Here is a 24,676-nt window from a genome sequence, read left to right as displayed (position 1 = left end):
TTTTTTTTAAAAAAAAAAAAAAGAATCTGAAGTGCTCAAGAGAGGAGTTAAGAGAGTGGGAAGGACAAAGTGCCTGGGGAGCACAGCATGAATTTGGGAAAGTTGCTGAGAAAGAGAAAGGAACTAGCCAAGTACTAGTGAAGGATTGACAGGTGGTAGTGAAGACTTTCGGGGGATTAAAATCCAGAAAATGTTAGTGGCAACAGTCTGTACTTTGTTCTGTTTTCCTGTCAAAAGATGAGTCGCAGAATTAGCCCAGGATTAGATCAGGTTGCCACAGAAGAATCTACCTAGAGAGTCATTGGCCAGACAGTGGCATATGGCCACCTCCAGCCACAAGCAAGGCTGGGAATGCAGACATTTAGCTTCTCATAGTCTACCGTGGAGTGAACAAGAGAGAATTGGCAATATCTGTTGGTTCACCTAACAAGCAGTGTCTGCCCCAGAGACCAAGGTTCAGCATCCTCATATAAACCAACCAATTTAGCACAGAAAGCCACAGTCACGTTGCCACAAATAGTTAGGCGTCTCAAAGATGCCTGCTTTTATGCAGTGGTTGTAAGAGGAACAAGGATACTTTGAATGATCTGATGTGCCCCATCCCCAGTATTAGAAAAACAGCTCAAAGTGCATATCTTAATCAAATAATCAAGTACTAATATTGTTAAAGCCTAATATAGGTGGGCTCCGCCAATGTGAAGAGCAATCCCTGAGATAAATATACAGCCACGAACCTCTGAAAGATTGAGTGTGTATGTGTGCGGGTGTCCAGTAACCTCCTATCTTGACTATAATCTCCCAAGCAGATTCTCTCAGCATTGCTTTTTTGTAGATTTCCATTTGACATTTGAGAGCTAGGTAATTGTTTTGTGTTGGCTTTGCAATGCTCAGCACTTCTTTTCTCAGTACATTCCTTCTTGTTAAGAAAACTTCATAAATTTCAGTGAGCCCTGAGGAATTCTCAGACCAGCTTTTCAGTGGAGCCCTGGGCATCAGTTTTCATGTGCTTTACTAAAATGTTATTTTTGCTGTAGATTACAGTCTAGCTAAATGTACAGCAGGCTGCTATTCTAAACTATTGCAAGTTTTATGTAGACTGCTTTCCCGGCTATTAACTTACTCTACTTGGATTCTTTTTTTTTTTTTTTTTTTTTTTTAATTTGCAGAGTTTGGCCAGTCAGCTGCTACACATGATGAAATTACGTATTTCCATAAGAAGAAAGGGAATGTTTTTTAACTTGGTGAAATTTGTCCAAAATGCCTTTGGTAGGTTGGGAGATTAGTATAGCCTTAGACCTTGGACCATGAGCCCGGTTTCCTTAGGGTCTGATTTCTTCCTTTTTATTTATTTATTTAAATTTATTTATTTTTGGCTGCACTGGGTCTTCGTTGCTGTGTGTGGGCTTTCTCTAGTTGTGGAGAGCGGGGGCTACTCTTCGTTGTGGTGCGTAGGCCTCTCATTGTGGTGGCTTCTCTTGTCACAGAGCGTGGGCTCTAACGCGCAGGCTCAGTAGTTGTGGCACGCGGGTTCTAGAGCGCAGGCTCAGTAGTTGTGGTGCACAGGCTTAGTTGCTCCACGGCATGTGGGATCTTCCCAGACCAGGGCTTGAACCCGTGTCCCCTGCATTGGCAGGCAGATTCTTAACCACTGCACCACCAGTGAAGCCCCTTTCCCTTTTTTATTGATATATACATTGCTCTTCATGGAACAGGTAGTGTCACACAACAGAGGAATCAAAAGCACTAAAACGCCTTGAAATATTAGACTAGTGTTACTTATAGTTGCTTTCATCCAGTCTGCCAAAAGAAAACATTATGAAGGCAGTAATCTCACCTTGCAATCAAACAACTTGAATAATGATAGCATTAGAAGGAAAGCAGTGTCTACATCCAGTCCTGCAGACCGAGTTAGTGAACATCTCGGACGATGCCAAGGCTGGTAATAAGTTTAAATCTCCATCGCTATATTTCCTTCCTCCTTACACGTCAGTTCCCTTGAACAAAATTCTTTTTTGTGTGTGTTTGCCATGATATTTTAATTTATTGAAGTCTGTTTCCACTGAGGAGAACTTAACCTTTTAATTCTTGACAGTCTCTCCAGGCTTGTCTCTGTGCTTGGCTGAGTCTAGGAACAGATGCAGCTCTGAAAGCCCACAACTGCAGATATGCCTTCCACGACATATATAAGGTGGACACCTCCCAAGTTAGCCAGTAGTGCCTCGCCAAATCCCATGTCCCCTAAGTCCAGGGAGCCCTTCTTCCAAATGACACTGCATCCTCTGAGAAGGAGAAGAATTTTCACATGGAAAAGCAAAAGATACTAATAAATGGAAATTGAACCTCAAGGTGGATGGAATTATATCTTTTAAGTACCTTGTTGCTATAATTAAGCTTAGGACTCTTAACCTGGACAAATCACTTGCTAAAGAATAATTATTACTTGTGTTTATTATTTATATTAATATTCAGTGAGTTTTACGTGCTATTGTCCGAAGCAGTTTATCTACATTAACCCATTCAATACTCCCAACAGCTGTAACTTACTCAGTGTTCCCAACAACATTCTGAAGGTATGTTATCTCCATCTTACAGAAGAAACTGAGGCGGAAGGAATTTGCCATTAGCTCTTGGTCACAATAATAAGTAAATAGTGGAGACGGGACTCAAGGCCAGCCTTTGAGGCTCTAGAGAATTCAAAGAACTTTTGAATTAAATTGCCAAATTATTGTTGATGATCTTTGAGAAATTATGGGGAACTGGATACACAACAGAAGTCTAGACATAAGGAAACGTAGTTCACATTTTTGCTATTTAGTATTTTCCTGTAGAAAATGGCCAAATGCTATTAAATATTTTATCAATTACTTGCAAGAGATAGAGAAGGTAGGTTTATCAAATTTTCCCAAAAGACCTTTTTAGGGCTTTTAACCGATTGTAAGTAAGCTCTGTTTGAGTTAAGGAGAATGCAGCACATCCTGTTCCCTCGCCCCACACCACCCCAGGAAGATTCTAGGCTTACACGCAAGGAGCACGGCTTCTAGAACAAGGGAATTGATCACTCTTTCTAGACAGGTCAGACCACTCTGTGGTATTTATTATGTTTGGTCCTAAGTCCCACACTTCAAGGGAAATACAGAACAATTGGAATTTTTTTTTGGTGAATTATGAGAATTATAAAATGACTCAGTTGGATTATTTGGAGAATAGTTGAAAAGTCTGGGGACATTTAGCCCAAAAAGGAGAAGACTTCAGGGAAGCCAAAAGAGATATCTTTAGTACTTGAAGTACTGACACAATTAAGAGTGATTGTTAAGTTGGCAGAACCAGGGCCAATGATTAGAAGTCAATGACAACAGACATGGCTTGATGTAAGATGGTCATATCTTTCTTAGATGGAATAGGCTGCCGCAAGAGGAACTGAGTTTCCTTTCACAAACATTTGTGTGGGTGTGCAAGCAGAAGCTGAACAGCCACTTGAAGATGTACAGATAACACAAGCATAGACCACATGGTTGGGCTAGATTACTAGGTTCACTTCCAACTCTGAGCTCCTGTTTCTGTCATTCTGTGAATTGATGCAAGACAATCAGCTGGGCTTTTATGTTTAATCAAGTACCGAAATAGTCTGTCATGTCTCAGATGTCTGATGCTGCCAACACTAGTATTAGCCAAATTGATAAAAACAACATGATGAACAACAAAATCATATGTCATTTCAAAAGCTATCTGTAGGCATCTAATGAAATGATTGGTGTTTTGTCCTCACCCTTCTTTCAGATCTGTCTCCTGCTCAAGATACCCACGTGAATGTGGATCTCCCACCAGTGTCAGAGCAGATCATGCAGACTCTGAGCGAACTTGCAAAATCTTTCCAGGACATGGCTGACCGCTGCTTGCTGGTCCTACACCTGGAAGTAAGGTATGACACAGCCAAGCAGAAGACTGTGATTTAATTGCACTGTGGGTCATAAATCACTCGCTTATGTCTGGAGAGTGTCACTATCATTTTTGGTTCATATTATAGATGTCTTTTTTTTACACTGAAAGTGATTTTTAGTGTTAAAGTTTTTAAGCACATGCTGTATTGTGAATATGGTGGTTTGGAGTTTGCATGGCCTATGACATCAGAATGATCTAGATTGGAATGTCTATACTACTTGGCTAGGCCATCTTAAGTCAGTTAATTAACTTTACTAACTCAGTTTCCTCCTCTTAAAAATAGGAACAGTAATTTCTAACTTAGAGATTTTATAAATGAAATGATAAGTTATAAGTACAATGCCTACCACAGAGTAAGTGCTCAAAATATGGTAGCTTTTCGACTATGATGACTTTATTGCCATTGATATTTTTAGTAAGGTACTATGCTAATCTATACTAAGAAGGGAGTATACAGATGCAAGAACCATGATCCCTTTCTTTAAGAACCTAAAACCAGGACTCCTCCGGTGGCGCAGTAGATAAGACTCCGCGCTCCCAATACAGGGGGCCCAAGTTTGATCCCTGGTCAGGGAACTAGATCCCACATTCATGCTGCTACTAAGAGTTCACACGTCACAACTAAGAAGCTGGCAAGCCGCAACTAAGGAGCCCTGGAGCTGCAACTAAGGAGCCCACCTGCTGCAACTAAGACCCTGTGCCACCAAATAAAGAAATAAATATTAAAAAAAAAAGAACCTAAAACCCAATTGAAGACATTAAGTTCAATCATAATTCAAGAAATTTCCAAGATATGATATTCTTGGACTCTTGCTTCTTCCCCTGAAGTGTAGAATATTCTGATTAGCTTTAGTAGACTCTATTATCACACCTCTAGAAACAGTAGGAAGAAAAGACCAGAAAGTCTCCAATCATTTATTTATTCATTCAATAAATATTTATTGAGTGCTGTCTTTGTTCCAGACAGTGGTCTAAGAATTCGGATACAACAATGACAAAAACACTCAAGGTCCCTACTTTCATAGAGCTACATTCTAATTGGGGTAAACAGCCAGTGAGTAAATAAAAAGGGAAATTTCAGGTTAGTGTAACTAAAAAAAAAAAATAGCAGAATGGAATTAAACCACGCTATCAAATAGAAATATAAAGTGAGCTTACACATGTGAACCACATAAATAATTTAAATATTCTAATGGTTCCATTTGAAAATATAGAAACACGTAAATCATAATATATTTTATCCAACCCGGTGTATCCAAAATATTATCATTTCAATGTGGAATTAACATAAAAATTATTGATCTATTTTGCATTTTTTTGTCCTAAGCCTTTGAAATCTACTTCATCTTTTATGCTACGGCCCGTCAAAATTTGGATTAGTCACGTTACAAGTGTTCAGTGGCCACATGTAGCTATTGTTATACTGGACAGTGTAGAGAACGGCTAGGGTTGATGAGAAAGGGAGATCTGGTATTTTGTTTCATAGATAAAATGGCCAGGGAAATTGTGCCGAGGTACCAAGAAAGAGCCATCTGTACAAAGACCTAGTGGAGAAGAGTTTCAGGCAGGGAGGGGCACTCACGAGGTCCTGAGACAAAACCAAACTGGCAGATTTGAGGAACAGAGAGGAATCCAGTATGATTGTAGCCCGGTGAATAAGGAGGTGGGGAGGAATGGAAGGAAAGGTAAAGAGGCAGGCTGGAGCCTGAGCACGTGGGGTCATGGAGCCCGACTCATTATAGGGTCTTACAGACCACGTGAAGAGTTGGGATTGTTTTATTTTTTTTATTGAAGTGTAGTTGATTTACAGTGCTGTGCCATTCTCTGCTGTACAGCATGAGTTCATATTTTATTCTAAGTGCATCAAGAAGCTATTAGAAGGTTTTAAGCAAGGGGGAGATATTCATTCATTCATTCACTCATTCACATTTTTAAAAGATCACTCTGGCTGTTGTATGGGAAAAAAAATTGCAGGGAGAAATATGAATGGAAGCAGAGGGATCAGTTAAGACCAGATGTGAGCACCAGAATGACAGAGGTGAAGGCGTGAGAAGTGTTGGATTTGGGACATGTTCTCAAGGTAGAGCTGATATATTGATAGATTGGATTGGGTGCAGGACTGCTGGCAGTGAGAGAAAGAAAGGACTCCAGGAAAACCACAGCTTTGGGGCCAGGACTCCAGGGAAACCACAGAGCAAAACTATGTGGATGCCAAGACCATTGAGTGAGGTGAGAGAGACTGAGGGACTGAGAAAGGTTGGGGGAGGGGTAGAAATCAAGAATTCCATTTTGGTGATGTTTGGTTTGAGATGCTTATTAGACATCTGGATACCAATGTCAAAGAGACAGTTGGATATATAGTTTTGAAACATCAGGATCAAAACCCTCAGGATCTGGGGCTTCCCTGGTGGCGCAGTGGTTGAGAGTCCGCCTGCCGATGCAGGGGACACGGGTTCGTGCCCCGATCCGGGAAGATCCCACATGTCGCGGAGCGGCTGCGCCCGTGAGCCATGGCCACTGAGCCTGCGCGTCCGGAGCCTGTTGTTCTGCAATGGGAGAGGCCACAGCAGTGAGAGGCCCGCGTACCGCAAAAAAAACCAAAACCAAACAAACAAAAAACGCTCAGGGTCAGAAAGCGTATAGTAATACATTTGATTTTGTATTACTGTGAGACATTATTAAAGTTGATAGAGTATTGCCTTTTTGTTTCAAGTCTTTAGTAGATTTAGGTTTTAAAAATGTAAATAGGATTTTGGTTCGTATGTTTGGACTCCTGTTAGAACTTGGCTATCTTGCAGGTGTGCTCAGGCAAAGCTTACTTGATAACGTATTGTTGATGTCACTTCTTTTGTATGCTGCTTGCTTTTTTCATTCTTCATTATCTTGTCCAGTGAGTTACTTCTGTATTGCTTGTGGAGACCTTCGAGTAGGGCAACTGAAGTAGCATGGTAGATTTCAAGTCTATTTTACTCAGCATTATTTCTGATCTTATTTCTTACATTCAGTTGTTGAGAAATAAAGACTTTTCCTCTATGATTTCTGATTTGTTTTATGATAAGGGTTAGATTTGTTTTCTATTTATTTACAAGCTGACAGTGAAATAAATCGGGTATTTTCTGTGAATAAGATAAACGCAATCGACGGGGGAAAAAAAACACCCAGTAACACTCTGATGCCTCTGTTACCTGGGTTGCATAGAAAAACAAGGGAACATCAAATTAATTACTATCACGGCTCCTGGAATTTATGCCATTGGTTGTGTGGGTTCACGGTGTGCTCTTCATTTGGAATTATCAGCCTGTAGTGTGTAGTCAATTCCAAGTGGGATACTTTCAAGGCATCTTTGCCTTACCCAAAGGTCTTTGAGTAAGACCTTTTCAATCCTTGACCTCTATCCTGCCCTTTTTATTTTTGTACATATTGGCAGTACTGTTCTTAATAATGCCGAACATATTTTAGTCATTGTTTATTAACTTTACAAGAAACCATTCAATGCTGTAACACCTATTGCTATCTCTCCTTCATCATTAGTTTAAAAACAGAAAAAGATCATTTTAAGAATAGATAACAAAAAAACACTGAGTTTTAGAGTCCTGGATGCAGAATTATCTTTCCCTGACTTTAAATGAAAACAGTAAACATGTTTATTTTTTCCAAATTAAATTTCCTTATGTCTTCATTTAACATGGTTTCAACATTCAGGTTGCTTTCCTATGAATGTGCTCCAAATTGTCTTTGTTCCTCTCAAGTATGGTACAAAAAACTAGACAGAACACTCCATGTACTACTCAGATAGTGAATGTTGACACAATTTTATTCATTCCTTGTCACAGTAACAAGCTTTGGTTTGTTTGTACAGTTGATGATAGAAAATTAATAAGGAAAATCTCAAATAAATCATTACCGTAGTTGTCCAAAGCTAGAATAGAGGAGATGGCTAAGTGCTCTGGGCACCCCTGGTGGGTGACTGTGGAAGAAACCATTAGCACATAGAAGGCAGGAATCAGGTGTGCCTCCTTCACTGCTCTGGCTCCAGAACCTGGAACAGTCCTGCTGCATAATAAGGGCTCCGTGACTCTCGAGAATTAGCTGGTTTGAAATCAAACCCAGATAAAGTAAGTGTGGGTTCCCCAAACAAAACCTGTTGCTCATTAAAGAAAATGAACTGGTTTGGAGATCATTTTCACTTGGCAGTCCGTGACATGTATTTAAGAGGTACAAAGACTGCATGGCCAGCATCATCCTTGTCACCGTCAGCAGCTAAGGTTTGTTTTGTTCCCATCCCGCTGTAAAGGAGAATTAGAACTCAGGTCCTGTGGTCCAGGAGCTGGTACAATGAAGAAGTGGCTAGTTAGGCACTGTCTCTGGCACTTTTACCCAAGAAGCCACTATAATAAGAGCACAGATACAATAGACAAAAAAACTTAATGGGAAAAAATTAATGGGGAAAGCTAGCAAGTCCAGAACAACTTCAAATGCCAAAAATTTGTCTTATTCCCTCAAATATTTTATATCCATAGCCCATCCTTTTCTTTAACATTGTTAAAGTTAAAACCAAAAAGGGTTCTCCCCGCCTGTGTGTCTATCCACACGTACTCTTTTTCCTCCTAATAACCACTTTATTTGTTTCACTAAAAAAAAAAAACAACAAAAAACCAAGAAGGGTTCTCAAATCCAGTAGGTTCTGTGTTGAAGGACCCATCCAAAGAGCATGTGACATTTTACCTGTGTCACTGTAGGTCACATTTAACCACTAAGCAGTGCTTTTTTACAGTTTGAATCATAAGGCATGTGACACCCCCAAGAGATGAAAGACATGGTGAGACCATTAAAAATTGTTGACGTTGTTTTTTTTTTTCTATTTGAACTTTAGAAGAAGAAAATTAAGTTGCCATTTGAGTCTAAGATGCTAAGAATGTCACCTTTATCAGCTGATTTCTCTCACCATCAGGAGGGTTCTAAGTGGGTTGCACAGTAACTGCCTGTCGCTGTTGGTATCCTAAGTGTGCACTTTCTGAAAATCAACCATCCCGCTGTGTAATCAGCAATATTTGCAGAAAACCTTAATGCCAAAGTTGTGTTAAGGTCAGCAACAACATGCCAGAATTCAAAAGAAAAAGAAAAAAAACCTTTTTCTGGATTTGACATTTGCCAATGACTATTTTAATTTCTTTTCATCTCTAATCATTTTGGGAGAGGAAGATAATATCTTAAAACAGTTTTTATCTCTCCTCTCTGCCACTCACTTCAGGATCGCATAAGCACTCACCTCCAATTCATAGTAATTTCCTACCTAAGTAGTCTCTACTTCTAATTTCTACCATTCTCCACCATTAATCCACCCTTTATACTGTGCAGAGTCATCTTGCCAAAGCTCATATCTGATTATATAATTTCACCTCTTAAAATCCTCTTAAGACTCCCTGTGACTTCTCACATAAAGCCTGGAGTCCTTAGATGGCCTCAAAGCTTATGATGACCTGGCCCCTGCACATCTCCCCAAGCTCACCTCACGCCTCTGTGTGATCTGTATGTACTAAAAGGAACTTCCGGTCATTCCTTAAAACTGTCCTCCATTCACACCCTCATGCCTTTGTATTGATATGTGGTCTTCCCATCGTCTGAGGTTGTAATGTCTATAATTTACTGTAAAAATACTTTAGCATTAATGGCTTGATTTTATTTTCAACTAAGAGTTACTTAGTTTAAACTTCAACCACAGTAGCAATCAATTTTCCTAGGCGTGAATCCCACTCCAGGGTTGATCAACTTTCATTATACCAAAAATGTCACATTCTGGAGGGACTGCAACTGATGCCGTTACTGGTATCCTGATCAAAGCCATATACTTTAATAATTAGCACGTGAATGTCAGAATGAGCTTTTATTGGCAAAATTAATCATTAGTTGATTAGCAACTGTTGAGGTGATCACCTATCATGAAAATGAACTAGTAGTCAAGATACTTGGATTCCCTTCCATGAGCAGGTTATAAAAATATAGCACATCCTTTGTAAAACTTAGCTTAAAATGGATCATAGCTCTAAATGTAAAACCTCAAACTATAAAACTCCTAGAAGCAAATATAGGAAGAAATCTTTGTAACTTTGTTTGGGCAAAGATTTCTTAAAGCTGACCCCCAGAGTACCACCCATAAAAGAAAAAACTGGTAAATTAAACTTCATCAAAATTTCAAACAATTCTTTGAAAGACATTGTTAAGATGAAAAGACGAACCAAAGATTGGGAGAAAATGTTTACGAAATGTGTGTCAGCTTGTATCCAGCATATATAAAGAACTCTCAAAAGTTAATAATAAGAAAACAAGTCAATAAAAAAATTAGGCAAATGATGTGAACACAAACATATATAGATGGCGGGACTTCCCTGGCAGTCTGGTGGGTTGGGACTTCGCCTTCCAATGCAGGGAGTGTGGGTTCGATCCCTGGTCAGGGAGCTGGGATCCCACATGCCCCTTGGCCAAAAAAACAAAGCATAAAACAGAAGCAATATTGTAACAAGTTCAGTAAAGACTTTTAAAATGGTCCAAATCAAAAAAAAAACTTTAAAAAAAAAGATGTATGGATGGCAAATAAACACATGAAAATATGTCCAGCATCATTAGTCACTAGGAAAATGCAAATTAAAACCACAATGAGACACCACTATACATCTATTAGAATGACTTAAAAAAATTTTTTTTAATTGATAAGCACTTGAGGACATTATCCTAAGAGAAATAAGCTAGACAAAGAAAGACAACTACTGCATGGTATCACTTATATGTGGAATCTTTTTTTAAAAAAAATCACAGAAACAGAGTAGAAAAGTGGTGGCTGGAGGATGAGAGAAATAGGAAGTGGCTGGTAAAAGGGTACAAATTTCAGCTCTAAGATAAATAAGGTCTGAGGATCTAATGTAAACCAGAATGACTAGTTGATAACACTGTATTGTATAATTGAAATTTGCTGAGAGAGTAGTACTTCATGTTCTCATTGTTATAAAACAGAAACTAACACACCATTGTAAAGCAATTATACTCCAGTAAAGATGTTTAAAAAAAAAGGCTAAATATGTGAGGTGATGGGTGTGTTAATTAACTAGATGAAGGGAATCCTTTCACAGGGTGTACAGATATAAAATTACCAGGGCAGGGCTTCCCTGGTGGTGCAGTGGCTGAGAGTCTGCCTGCCGACGCAGGGGACACGGGTTCGTGCCCCAGTCCGGGAAGATCCCACATGCGTGGAGTGGCTGGGCCCGTGAGCCATGGCCGCTGGGCCTGCGTGTCCGGAGCCTGTGCTCCGCAACGGGAGAGGCCACAACAGTGAGAGGCCCGCGTACCACAAAAAAAAAAAAAAAAATTACCATGGCATACACTAAATATCTTATAATTTATTGTCAATTATACCTCCATAAAGCTTAAATTTTAAAAAGAACCTGACAGCAGTAAGTGCTTTTGAGGATGTGGAGCAACTGGAACTCTTGTACATTGGTAGTAGGAAAGCAAAACAGCACACAGCTGCTTTGGAAAACAGTTTAGCAGTTTCTTATAAAATTAAACGTCTATGTACCATATGATGCAGCAATCCCACTTGTAGATATTTACCCAAGAAAAAGGAAATGTTATATTTACACAAAAACCTATACACGAAGCAGCTTTATTCTTAATCACCCCAAACTAGAAACAACCCAGATGTTAGCTGGTGAAGGGTTAAATTGTAGCACATCCATACGCAGGAGGCCACTCAGCAATCACGAGGAATGAACAGCAACATGGATAAATCTCAGATTGAAAGAAGCCAAACCCCAAAGGCCACATGCGGTATGATTGCATTTATATGGCATCTGGAAGAGACAAAACTGTGGGGACTGAAAATAGAGCTGTGGCTGCAGGAGCCTTGGGGTATAAGAAGGGGTTGACCTCAAGGGTGGCACAAGGGAATTCTGGAGGTGATGGTATTGTTCTATAATTTGATTATGCTGATGCTTATACAACTGGCTGCATTTGTCAAAGCTCATAAAAGCGTACACTAAAACGGGTGAATTTACTGTTTGTAAATTATCTGTCAATAAACCTGACTCAAAAAAAAGAAAAATTATGGTTAAGCCTATAGTTGCATCATTGGGGATGATGCCCAAGGCTGTGGCCATTTGTTTAGGAATATTTCTTGTTACCTGATGCCAACTCTAAGCATAACAGAATCCTAACTCTGAATTGTCATTATGTCTACTCCCAGTCAACCTTCCATGTCAAGATCAGACAGAGAACCTAAAACAATCCCTAAGCTTACAGAACAACCTGTTTTCAACTATGCCTGCCAATGGATGGTGCAGGGGGTTTGTATGTTTGTTTTTAATAAATACCTGTATGAGTGGTAGAATTATTTGGCCTGCAGCGTCTTTCATTACAGCTTAATACAGAGGTTATGGAGTAGCCAATCCTTACGCATCTCAGAGTTCCTTGGCAGTTAATGATACCTACCAAAAAGAACCTAAGAATTTTACATTATCAGACTGACTCGGGGCATTTCAACATAGGAATGTACTCCTTCCTCAAGCTCACTCAGATATGTCCTCTGTGACCGGTATCACCTCCTGTTCTGAACCTTTCCTCTGCAAACTTCCATGGCACCCTGGGTACACATGCTTCTGAGTGAGAAACTGTCATCTTTGGGTCATTTTTTTCTTGGTCATCCCCATTAGGCTGTGGCGTCTTTAATGGCACAAACTGTGTCTTACATTCCCAGGGCCTAGCACAATTTCTAACACACTCATACATGTTCAGTAAGTGTTTTGGTTAAGTAATAGGTTAACAATGCTAAATATAATATCGCCAGCCCCCGTGCTCTCTACTCTTTCTATGTAGTAGCTCCTCGGAGCACCTTATGAGGTATGTGTTGTTATCATCCCCATTTTACAGATAAGGAAACTGAGGCCTAGAGAGAGAAAGTAACTTGCCTGAAGTCACATAGCTAGTAAATGGCACTTGAAACCAGTTTCAAAGATCTGTGACCTCTGCCTCTCATTTTCACTACAACAGTATCTGCTTGAAAGAGATAATGCTTTTCACTCTATGCAAGGAATCTTGTCATGGAAAGGATTTTAAAGCTCATCTACTCTTCACCCCCCATGTATGGATTAAACAAGCGAGGATCACAGAAGCTGACTTGTTTGAGATCACTCCGTTTTTCTATAGAATAACTTAGAAGGCTTCCTGGTGAAAAGGGGGAGGGACACATTAAAATGTACAGGGCCACTGCTGTCTTAAATTTTGGGGTGCTCTGTCACAGGAAGATGGTTATTTTCATCAGAAGGAGTTATTACTAACTGCTTTCCCCATCCCTCTCCCTTTCAGGGTTCACTGTTTCCACTATCTCATCCCTCTAGCGAAGGAGGGGAACTACGCCATTGTCGCTAATGTGGAAAGTATGGATTATGACCCTCTGGTGGTCAAGCTCAACAAAGATATCAGCGCCATTGAGGAGGCCATGAGTGCCAGCCTCCAGCAGCACAAGTTCCAGTATATATTTGAAGGTCAGACCCTGCCTCTGTCCCTGGGAGTTTGGGAGGAAGGAAAGGTGAAGGTTTTCCTGATTTTCTCTATTACTGAAGTTCAAAACTTGTAGGAAAAGGTTGTTGATTTTTTGTTTGTTTTTCCTTTTGGTTTAAAGCTGCAGTGCCTAGCCTCTGTGTGTGTGTCTAGGTAGGCAACAGTATGGCTTCCATCTGCTCCTTCTTCATAAGGAGATTTAATCCGAGGTAAGGCAGATGGCAGCCAGGCTGCCTCATTGACATGCTGCTCATGAGAGCTGGGTAAATTTGTAGAGTGGACCACAGATTAACTCAAGAGAAGCTCATAATGGAAAAAGAAACACACACACACCAAACAGAGACAACCCTGAAAGATCCCCTTGTTGGCTAAAAGTATCACTGGAAGAGGAAGGTTTCTCTCAGAGAATGAATTGTTGTCTGAAAAACACAGAAACCTCTGATTAGCAGCAGTTTTAAGAAGGCTGCATCCATAAATGCCTTCAGGGTCAAGCAAGTAAGGAAGGGTGTGAAAGACAGTACTTTCCAAAGGCATTCGCCTTCAACATTTAAAAAAATGCACCGCCAGCCAAATCATTTTCATGATGAATTCCTCCAAAGGACCCCTTTTAGGATTTCAAATTATATCCCCTTTTATTCTTGTTCTGCTCGGTTTATATGTGGACTTGGGGGCCAAAAGTATCTGTGGCATCTCACAGAATTGAGCCAGTGTCATTTAAAACAATTAAGAAGGTACTTAGCGCAAAGGATTGTGGCAGCCTAAAGATGGAAAGAGAGTGTCAACGCATGACCATGTCTTGCTTTATGAAATGGTCCTGTTCTAGCAAATGTGGACCCCTTGCCCCCTAAAAAAATCCTGTTTTCCCATTAAATTATAGTGATGGAGATCTGTTCTCAAGGGGAGTATCCCTAAAAGACTTTAGCCAGAAAGTATGAAACAAGGTTGGCTATTAGTGAGCCCCATGGCTCTGTGAATTGGAGACTGCAGCATAGTCTGCAGCTTGGCGGTACAGGGCGCATCTAAGAAATCACTTTCCCGGCTACGCAGAATTCCCTTCGGGCTCTTGACAGTGGTTCTTCCAAGCCCCACGTATCAACATTCACATCCCAGAGGTTTCCTCTCATTTTGACCAGACATTTCTTAACATCTAATTCTGCTGGGCAGCAACATCTTCTTGAGATACAGGTATAATCCTCTGACATAGAAGATACTTTAGCTATAAAAAAAAATCATAAATTTGAGAATTCCTATTTAAAAAGCTAGCTATCCCTCTGTGATATCACTTTCCAAATTCAAAAGGCATAACATTGAGTTTCCCAAGTTGGGGAGGTGGCAGTGGTCTCAGTCTTCTTGGTGTGTCAAGAAGGAGTATTTAATTTTTTTTTTAAGGAGTATTTTAATCACAGATATTGTTTAGAATTCCTGATGTATAGTGATAATACAAAGCAGACCAACTTTTAATTGGTTTATTATTATAATTGCTTATACTTAATTGGTATATACATTTCTTTCTTTCTTTATTATTCTCTACAAGCATTGCATTGCCTCATAGCCTCCAAGTAGGGCAGACCACATTAAAGCACTGCAGAACAAAATTCTGCGTGAAGTTGGGCTCAGGAGAATCACAGCAAAATAACCTAGAGATTTTTCACATAAACTGTCTTGCTTTAAATGTAAAATCCATGTGTGTGTTTCTTTCCCTTCGAGTGAAAAGCTTTTTACTTCGCTTTCAAATAGTAGCACATACACACAAATCTGTGGTCTTGAAGCAACACTGGGTGAGTGTAGCTGAAGCAAGAGACAGTGCCCTCTCCTGTCCTTTTTCTATATTTATCCGAATCAAGGGAAAACTCATTCTGAAGACAGAAGGAGCCATTGACCCTGAAATTACGCCCTGAGATAAAAATAGTAGGCTGCTTGTGACTAGTCAGACTAACTTTAGAATTCTGGGGAGAACATCTTGCCAGAGTCCAACTTTGTAAGAAGAAGAGAAGAAGAAGGAAGAGAGGTTTACTTACTTCCAAGTATTTAGAATTAAAGTCTAACTTCTAAGAATGGTAACCCACATGGGCCTCGGGTTGTTCTGAACCAGCATTCCTCAACTTCATTACCTAGGGTAACCTGAATGGGACCTCTTAGTTTGTTGATGTGCTACCCAGCTCTTTGCTGAATTTCATAGACCTTGAGAACAAATCACTTAACGATACCCCAGAGAAGTGCACAGGTGTCTTGCAGGAACTCCACAGTTAATGCATGATCTGCTTTTCCTTTGCACTTTGTTTCTGATTACATTCTCTCCAGTTACTACTTCAGAAGTATACTCCATTATCAGTGTTGAGATGTAGTAACATGAATGCCAATAGCCCATTTTCTTATTTTTACTTATGTAGGTTGCCAATCAACGTTTGAGCCAAAAGTACACCCCTACCTGTTTTGTAGGAGGAAAAGGAGACCAAACAGATCATCATATTTACATGTGTTCTTCTCTGCTTTAAAATAACTGTACAGAAAAACAAGAGTTCTTTGCACTTCAGTAGTTTAAAGCAACCTGGCATGTACTCTAAGCCCTGGAATGGTGGCTTTAACTGTATATGGCAGTGCTGGAGCTGCAGATATACCAGTTTTTTTGCCAGCAGAAAGTCTTCCCATTTGTAACTACTTGGGCACTGTCTAAATACTCTGAAATCATTGTAAGATCAGCTGGTCCAACCATCAGAAATAAGTTTTCCTTGGTCATTTAAATTTTCTGAGCAGTAGAAGAGAGAAATCCTATGTCGGTTAAAGCATGATGGCACTAATCTGTCTTCTCTTTCCTCCCCACTGCCCTGTGCTGATCCCTCAGGCCTAGGACACCTGATCTCCTGCATCCTTATTAATGGCGCCCAGTACTTCAGGCGCATCAGTGAGTCTGGCATCAAGAAGATGTGTAGGAACATTTTTGTCCTTCAGCAGAATTTGACAAACATCACCATGTCTCGGGAGGCAGACCTGGACTTTGCAAGGTAGGAGGAAAGATTGGGCTCAGTTCCTGTACCAAAGCCAAGGCCTCATTGTCTATCAAGTCATTTTTTAAAATGGGTTCTTAGTACTTAAAAACTTAGTTTAAAAAAAAATGAGGGCTTCCCTGGTGGCGCAGTGGTTGAGAGTCCGCCTGCCGACGCAGGGGACACGGGTTCATGCCCCGGTCCGGGAAGATCCCACATGCCGCGGAGCGGCTGGGCCCGTGAGCCATGGCCGCTGAGCCTGCACGTCTGGAGCCTGTGCTCCGCAACGGGAGAGGCCACAGTGGTGAGAGGCCTGCATACCACAAAAAAAAAAGAGAAACAGAAGTGACGGATGTTAATTAAACTTATTGTGATTATCATTTCACAATATATGCATATATTGAATTATTATGTTTACATCTAAAACTAATACGTCAATTATACCTCAATTTCAAAAAAAGGAAAAAAATGGAACAAATAGATGTACTTTGGTTATAGAGAAGGTAATTCTCTAAAATTCTATTGGATGTTTAACAACTCTTAAACAGGTGATTTTTCCTATTGTCGAACCTAAGTTCTTTTACTACAGAACTTTAGTAACTTTGTTTTCTAATTGTAAAAGTAATATATACTCATTGCATAAAATATGTAACATAAAATATAAAGAAGAATATATAAACATTAGTCATAAACTTTTAATCTAGAGACTATGATATGTGATACACTTTCTCCTGGTTTTTGTACATGTGCTGTGTGTCTTGGTGAGTTCTCATGGGCATGCATATCATTTCTCTTTACAAAATTGTTAATGGGTTTTTTACTCATTTAATTGCATTTTCCTATATCAATAATAATCTGTGAAAGCATGGTTTTTCCCATATCCATTAATATCCCTTGAAAGTATTATTTTTAACACCTGAACAAATGTTCCATGGAGTAAGTAAACCATAATTTAGTTATCTACGTATACGCAGACTTGTAGACATTTGAATCTTTTACATTTTCTCTCATCCTAAATAACGTGTTGAATGTAGTTTTACATGAATCTTTTTCCTCATCTCTTCTATCTTTCCCAGTTGAAACCCATCCCCCCTTCTTTTTTTCATTGGGGGGAAAATGGTTACTCATCACTACTCGCACTGTTACTTTATGTAATTGAAGGTTCTTTTTTAAATAGCATTTTCACTTTCTCTTTTCTAGGGTTGCTGATCTCAGTTTTTAGTGTTTCCTTATAGTACACTTTTTCAGATACAAGAGTTAATTTTATTCTCTCTTCATATGGTATCAACACTAGCCATACCTTTGGAGCTTTAATGAAAACTCAAGTTTTGAACAGGATGGATAATGATTATGGTGTTGGTGCTTTATTGACGATTATACCTAGATGAATTATTCCATGAACTCCTTTATGGCGAGGAAGTCTTTTGTTTTTAATAGTCCAGAATGCTCCTACCTAATATTTAGTATTTCTGTGTTTTTCCACTTGATTTTTTGATTCTTGTAGAAGTTCAAGAAAAGTTGAAATAATTCTTGAGACACTTAAGGGGATGATGAAATGTTATATTACTTTGACAGTTATTAAGACATCTATGCTACGATCTTTGTTTTGAAATCGTATAACCAAGTATCTTCACTTTTAACCTGTCTTCTCCAGTCTATCACTCCATTTGTTCCACTGCTACCCTGTTGTTCTGCTTTTCTGTCCTCCTTCCCTGTCTTTCTTTCTATTTGTGTGTGTGTTCATTAAATTCCCTATCTTAGGCTAAATTTGTTGGAAAGCGTTCCTTGCTCAGATTAGGGAAACCAGGTGTGACTGAATGCTGCATTTATTTGGTCTCTCTGATGGGGAATGATCTCATTATTGAATTAGTCTATTCATAATAACATTGACAAGGGGAAGGTAAGAACATGGAGGCCTGAGGGATACGGAGAAGCGTTACTAATTCTCTGAGGAATATAATTCCTAAATTCAATCAACCTTTTTTTAAATGATTTTTTTTTATTTAGCTGAAATAAGTAAATTAACACAGCTTTTGGCAGACAGTATGGGGCCCGAACACATAGTAAAAACACTAGCATCTGAATAATGAAATGTTGACTGGGCGGTGTTGAGGTCGGCATCGATGGGCCGTATACCGGCAAAGCAATTCTTCCGCAAAGCCATGCCTTTCACAGTTGGATTTGGGAGTGGTATCCAAGGAAGTGGGTATAAGCTGAAATGTGACCTCTTGGGAGAGGTACTGCTATTACTACTCCTAATGGATTATGAGAGGAGATAGGCTAGCTTAAGTGTATAGCATTGGATGATTCTGTCCTGATCTCAGCTCAAAAGACACATCTTTACCAGACTTGTAAGCTCCAGGAAGCCCAGATTTTTTGTTTCCTCAGTGCATGGACCAGAGTAAGTGCTCATTTTGTGTATTGGATGAATGACTAGGTATCAAATCAAGGCTTCTTTTTGTGGTAAAGAATTTGGATAATGACAAAGTTTAGTTTATCTTTAATGCCCTGAACGTTTTAACCAGCTGACGTGGGTCAGTTTTCTTATTGGCTTATGAGAAACAGAGCATCTCCCTTGCAATTCTTTCTTTGTAGAGAGAAAGTATTACAAAAAGGAGTACTACACCCCTACTATTCGTAGTCTCTTTCTCCTTCATTTTCTCTCGCTCTCATACATACACATATACATAAACACACTTCATAGCCTTATTTTTTTCTGTTCTTGTTTTTGGTAGGGACAGGTTTTATGAAATGGGCTCTATCAATTCTACTGAATGTGAAGCTATGTAAAGTAAATATAACAGCGATACCAAAATAGCCAGAAATAATAGACTGTAGCAGCAGTGTGTCTCAGCATTCCTTAAGCAATGTCTAATCAAGCATAGACAGCATCTGTATTTCCAGCAAATCTCTATAGGAATGTAATCTTCTAACACAGTAATTAATCACTAGTTGCCATGTGTCAGAAAACTTATTTAACAAGAAGTTGCAAGGCTCTTGTAGTTTTTTACTTTCATAGCCTTCCCGGCCAGTGGAAAATAGAACACTCCTTCCATAATAAAGAAATGAGAGATCTGCACTGATTCCATTCATGCTGACTCTTTTACTCAGCGGTATTGTTGAGTAGTGGTAAACCACTACTCAGTGGTATTGTTGAGTTGTCTTTTTTTTCATACACACCTTTGCTCCAGCTAATCTCTAATAGGGATAAATCTTGGGTAAGCAAAGGATCAAGATAACCTATAACATGACCAGAATTGCAGAGAGACCCTGTCCCCTATGGTAATTTTCTCTGCTATGGTTTTGACCCAACCGCTGATTTTTCAGACTCAAAAAGAGGCTTTGTCCTGGAAAATCACTACAGACTAACTTGAAAGTAGAAGGCCTTTTTTTTTTTTTTCCTGGATGTGAATTAGATTTATTGTGGTGATCATTTCACAATATATACAAATATTGACTCGTGTTGTACACCTGAAACTAATATAATGTTATATGTCAATTATAACCCCAATAAAAAATCACTCTATATATATAGATATAGATATATGTGTATATACGTAATATAGTTTTATGTACACACATCCATTTAGTTCTGTTTCTCTGGAGAATGCTGAAGAATACAGGCAGTCACATTTTGTATTTTTAGATTCCTCATGAGAGAAGGTTGGCCATTCCTCAATATTCCATTGTTTTCCATGTTCCAATGTTCCCTGCACTGGTTTTCCATGTAAATTTCAGAATATCTTGGTTGGGAAAAAAAAAAGATATTACTCTGTGTGTGTGTGTGTGTGTGTGTGTGTATAAACATAGACAGTTCATATACAGAGAATTTTTCCAATGTAAAGGATCTTCATTATATTTAAACTCACACTCTTTTATGTACATCTAGAATACTCCTACCTGTTAGCTGTTTTCCTTCACTTTTGCTCAGTAATCCTTTTCTTGGCTAGTTTGCTGATGTTTTCCATCTAAGATGTGTAACAAGATTGATGGCCTCAAACCTTCAACTTCAGCTTTCCTCCTTTTGCAAGTTAGGATTGGGTTTGGGTCAACTCTGGGTCAAAAATATATTAGGTTAGTCTTTTCAGATTGTGTTTAGATCCATAAATCAAGAACACACTAAAATTGAGATGGCTTCCCTGGCTGCCCTCTTAAACCATTCGACCTTTTAAGATTCTGTTAGCAAGAACACTGTGGTGGAAGTCAAACCACTCTTAAGGTGCTAGAGTCCTAGCTTGGAGCTGTGTTACTTTAGGTAAATCACTGAACTTCTCTGATGAAAATTGCGCTGCCTACCTTAATGGAACTCAGGAACAGATGATATTGGATTTGGAAAATTAATTTGTAAGCTGTCAATGAATATCAAAGTGTATTAAATTTTTCTTCATTTCCTAAATAAATGGTACTTGATTTGTAGTGCTACACCCTATCTACCACTTCCCATTTTCACATTAAATCAAAATTATAATCTCTTATATCCTTGTTGTTGGATAGTGAATAGACATACTGAAACCTCTAAGCATATTTGGAGACCTGCATTCCTTTATCTGCCCTATACAACTTACCTAGTGTAGGAACAAGCTTCAAATTTGGGGAAAGCTGCTCATTCCTCAATTCCATAGTAGGGTCTGAAGCATTCAGAGCAAACAAAAACGCAATTAGAGTGATTCTGGTGTGAGGTGTAAAAGACCAAATTGGCAGCCTCTCTTTTCTCATTGAATGGTTACTAAGAAAGCCCTGCTTTTCCCAGCGTAGGTACTCATCATCTATTTCCCATGATGTAGCAGAGTTATGATCACTCTTAGAGGGATACTAACCGAGTGATTTTGTTTTTAATGATGGACACTCTCTGCTTCTAGATGCCCCACCCCTCTCTAGCCCCAGTCCCTCTTCCAGCAGCTCCAGGTTAGCTTTGAAGCTGTTCTATATATGCTGACTTAACCAGTGAAGCTCTATATCTCCCATGTATAGTGCCCATACTGTGAAGCAGGAGCATCTCCACAGAAGATACCAGAAAAATCTCACTGGTAGAGAAGGAACCGTTTGGTACCCGGGGACCAAAAGAGAAAAGAAATCTTACCTGAACTGCCGCCTCTGAACATAAGTTTATATGGAGAAGTACAATACACCAATATTTGTTTAACTCAATAAGAGATTGAATCAAGAAAGTGAAAGACAGCCAATAGAGTGGGAGGAAATATTTGGATATCATATATCTGATAAGAGACTCATATCCAGAATATATAAAGAATTCTTACAACTCAATAATACAAAAACAAATAATCTAATTAAAGACCAGATAAAGATATCTCAGTAGCAATGAGCATACCTAGTAACCCGAATCTGGTTTCTAAGTACTATTCTTCAAAAAAAGAAAGCAGGGATCTTGGGGGAAATGGCTGATTGTAGGACTGGAGCAGGAAATATACAAGATGAGCCTGGAGCATCTTGTAGTACCATAAAGTAAGGAAGTACTAAAAACATGCACACACATAACACATTGTGTCAAAGAGGCACAGGAACCAACAGAAAGAGCTCCCAATGGCAAAGTTGGGATAATCTGAGTAAGAAAATAAAGTAGTACTGAATTATGACCCAAAGTATAAAATAAATATCCATAAGTCCATACTGATATAAATGATTGAATACATTGGTAAACGAGGAAGAGACAAATCTGTGCAGAGGCATTCCAAATAGATTCTGTAGCTACCGTACTCTAAAGGTAGGGGAGGGACTTCCCTGGTGGCACAGTGGTTAAGAATCCACCTGCCAGTGCAGGGGACACGGGTTCGAGCCCTGGTCCGGGAAGATCCCACATGCCGCGGAGCGGCTGGGCCCGTGCGCCACAACTACTGAGCCTGCGCTCTACAGCCTGCAAGCCACAACTACTGAGCCACGTGCCACAACGACTGAGCCCATGTGCCACAACTACTGAAGCCCATGCGCCAAGAGCCAGTACTCTGCAACAAGAGAAGCCACTGCAATGAGAAGCCTGTGAGCCTCAACAAAGAGTAGCCCCCACTCGCTGCAACTAGAGAAACCCCACTCACAGCAACGAAGACCCAATGCAGCCTAAATAAATAAATAAACTTATAAAAAATAAAGGTAGGGGAGCCAAACATTCCACTTCTTAAGGTAGGTTTCACATAGTGACTTCCTTCCAGAGAGTACATATGGAATGGGGGAGAGTAACTTTATAGTGGAGAAATCTGACACACAGTATTTCAGTCAGGCAGTCAAGGTCAGCATCAACATGCATAAATCATGCATATAATAGAGAGAAAAAATATCAAATAAATTCGAATATATGCACATCCTACAAAATACCTGTCCAGTACTCCTCCAAACTGTCAAGGTTATCAAAAACAAGGAAAATCTGACCAACTATTGTAGCCAAGAGGAACCTAAGAAGACATGACAACTACATGTAATGTAGTATCCGGGATAGGATTCTGAAACAGAGAAAGGATGTTAGGTAAAAACTAAGGAAATGTGAATAAACTATGGACTTTAGTTAATAATAATGTATCAATATTGGTTCATCAGTTGTGATAAATGTATCATACTAATGTAAGATGTTAGTAATAGGGAATCTCGGGGTAAGTTATATGGGAAGTCTCTGTTCTACTCAATTTTTCTCTAAATCTAAAACTATTGGGGAAAAATAAAATTATTAATAAAAAGAATAGGCAAAGGATTTGAATAGACATTTCTCCAAAGAAGATATATAGATGGCTAATATACACATGAAAAGATGCTCAACATTATTTGTTACTAGGGAAATGCAAATCAAAATCAAAATAAGTTACCACATTACACCCACTAGGATTGCTATAATCAAAAAGAGACAATAGCAAGTGTTAGAGAGGATGTGGAGAAACTGGAACATTCATACATTGCTGATAGGAATATAAAATGGGGCAGCTGCTTTGGAAAACAATTCATCAGTTCCTCAAAAAATTAAACATAGAGTTACCACATGACCCAGCAATTGTACTCCTAGACATATACCCAAGAGAAATGAAAACTTATATCTCCACAAAAACTTGTACACAAATTTTCATGGCAGCATTATTCATAAAAACCAAAGAGTGGAAACAAGCTAGGTAACCATCGACTGATAAATAAAATTTGATAAATCCATACATACGATTGGTATCATTCAACTAAAAGCTAAAGTACTGATGTATAATACAACATGGATGAACCCTGAAAACTTTATGTTAAGTGAAAGAAGCCAGTTACAAAAGACCATATATTGTTTAACTCCATTCATATGAAATGCCCAAAATAGCCAAAGTTATAGGGGTAGAAAGGAGAGTGAGTAGTGGTTACTTAGAGTAGGTGGGTTGGAAGGAAATAGGGACATGGGTACAAGGTTTCCTTTTGGGGTGATGAAAATGTTCCAAGATAGATTGTGCTGACAGTTGCACAACCTTGTAAATATACTAAAAGACATTTAATTGTACATTTTAAATGAGTGAATTGTATGGTATGTGAATTACATCTCAATAAAGCTGGGTTTTTTTTTTTTCTAGAAAAGAAAAACTAATATAATGTTATATGACAATTATACCTCAATTTTTTTAAAGGTTGAGCTTTAAAGCTTTGAAAATCCTAAATGTTAAGTCATAGGAAATAAGTAGCCCAAGTTTTTTACTCACATTAATGAGGAACTTTATAAAGGAAATATCTAATGCTTTTTTGAGTTCCCCTAACCCATCTGGAGAGAGAGGAAATGGAGGCAGAATTAATTTTTGGAGGAGGTGATACTTAATACTAATCTTAAATGAAATTATCCAGGGTAGGGAGAGAGCCATTTGGAACAGAAAGGGCAGTTAGAGTGACTGGAGCAGATGCTCAAGGAAGGGAGTGATAAAATAGGAGACCTGAGGAGAAATCAGAACTAGCTCAGGATAAGCGCCACCCTATCAGAGGCTTTCTCTCTACAGTTTCAAATCATGCCTTCTTCTCCCACCAGCACTCCCTATGTTCCTTACCCTGATTTATGTTTCAGCACGTATCACCATCTAACATATTTTATATTTACTTGTTTACTTGTTCCTCGCCTGTCTGTGAGCTCCAGAAGGCAAGGACTCTTGTTCACTTCTGTAGCCCCGGGGCTAAGAACAATACCTGGCATGTAGTAGGCATTCAATAAATATTTGTGGAGTGACAACTTTATGCTGTTGGTGACCTAAAGG

The 24,676-nt window shown here is 39.1% G+C and overlaps 1 protein-coding gene across 2 annotated transcripts in view; it reads left to right on the top strand.

Moving 5' to 3' along the window:
• Positions 1 to 24,676, top strand: part of EXOC4 (exocyst complex component 4) — an 807,055-nt gene that overhangs the window by 734,701 nt on the left and 47,678 nt on the right. For both annotated transcript variants that reach the window (XM_030853847.2, XM_060305296.1), the window contains 3 exons: positions 3,778 to 3,919; positions 13,294 to 13,472; positions 16,331 to 16,490. In XM_030853847.2, the coding sequence (XP_030709707.1) occupies positions 3,778 to 3,919; positions 13,294 to 13,472; positions 16,331 to 16,490 (481 nt within the window). The remainder of the gene's footprint in view (positions 1 to 3,777; positions 3,920 to 13,293; positions 13,473 to 16,330; positions 16,491 to 24,676) is intronic.

Source organism: Globicephala melas, chromosome 9, assembly GCF_963455315.2.
Source record: "Globicephala melas chromosome 9, mGloMel1.2, whole genome shotgun sequence".
In the NCBI taxonomy this organism is placed as follows: Eukaryota; Metazoa; Chordata; class Mammalia; order Artiodactyla; family Delphinidae; genus Globicephala; species Globicephala melas.
This window is presented reverse-complemented; position numbering and strand designations above follow the sequence as displayed.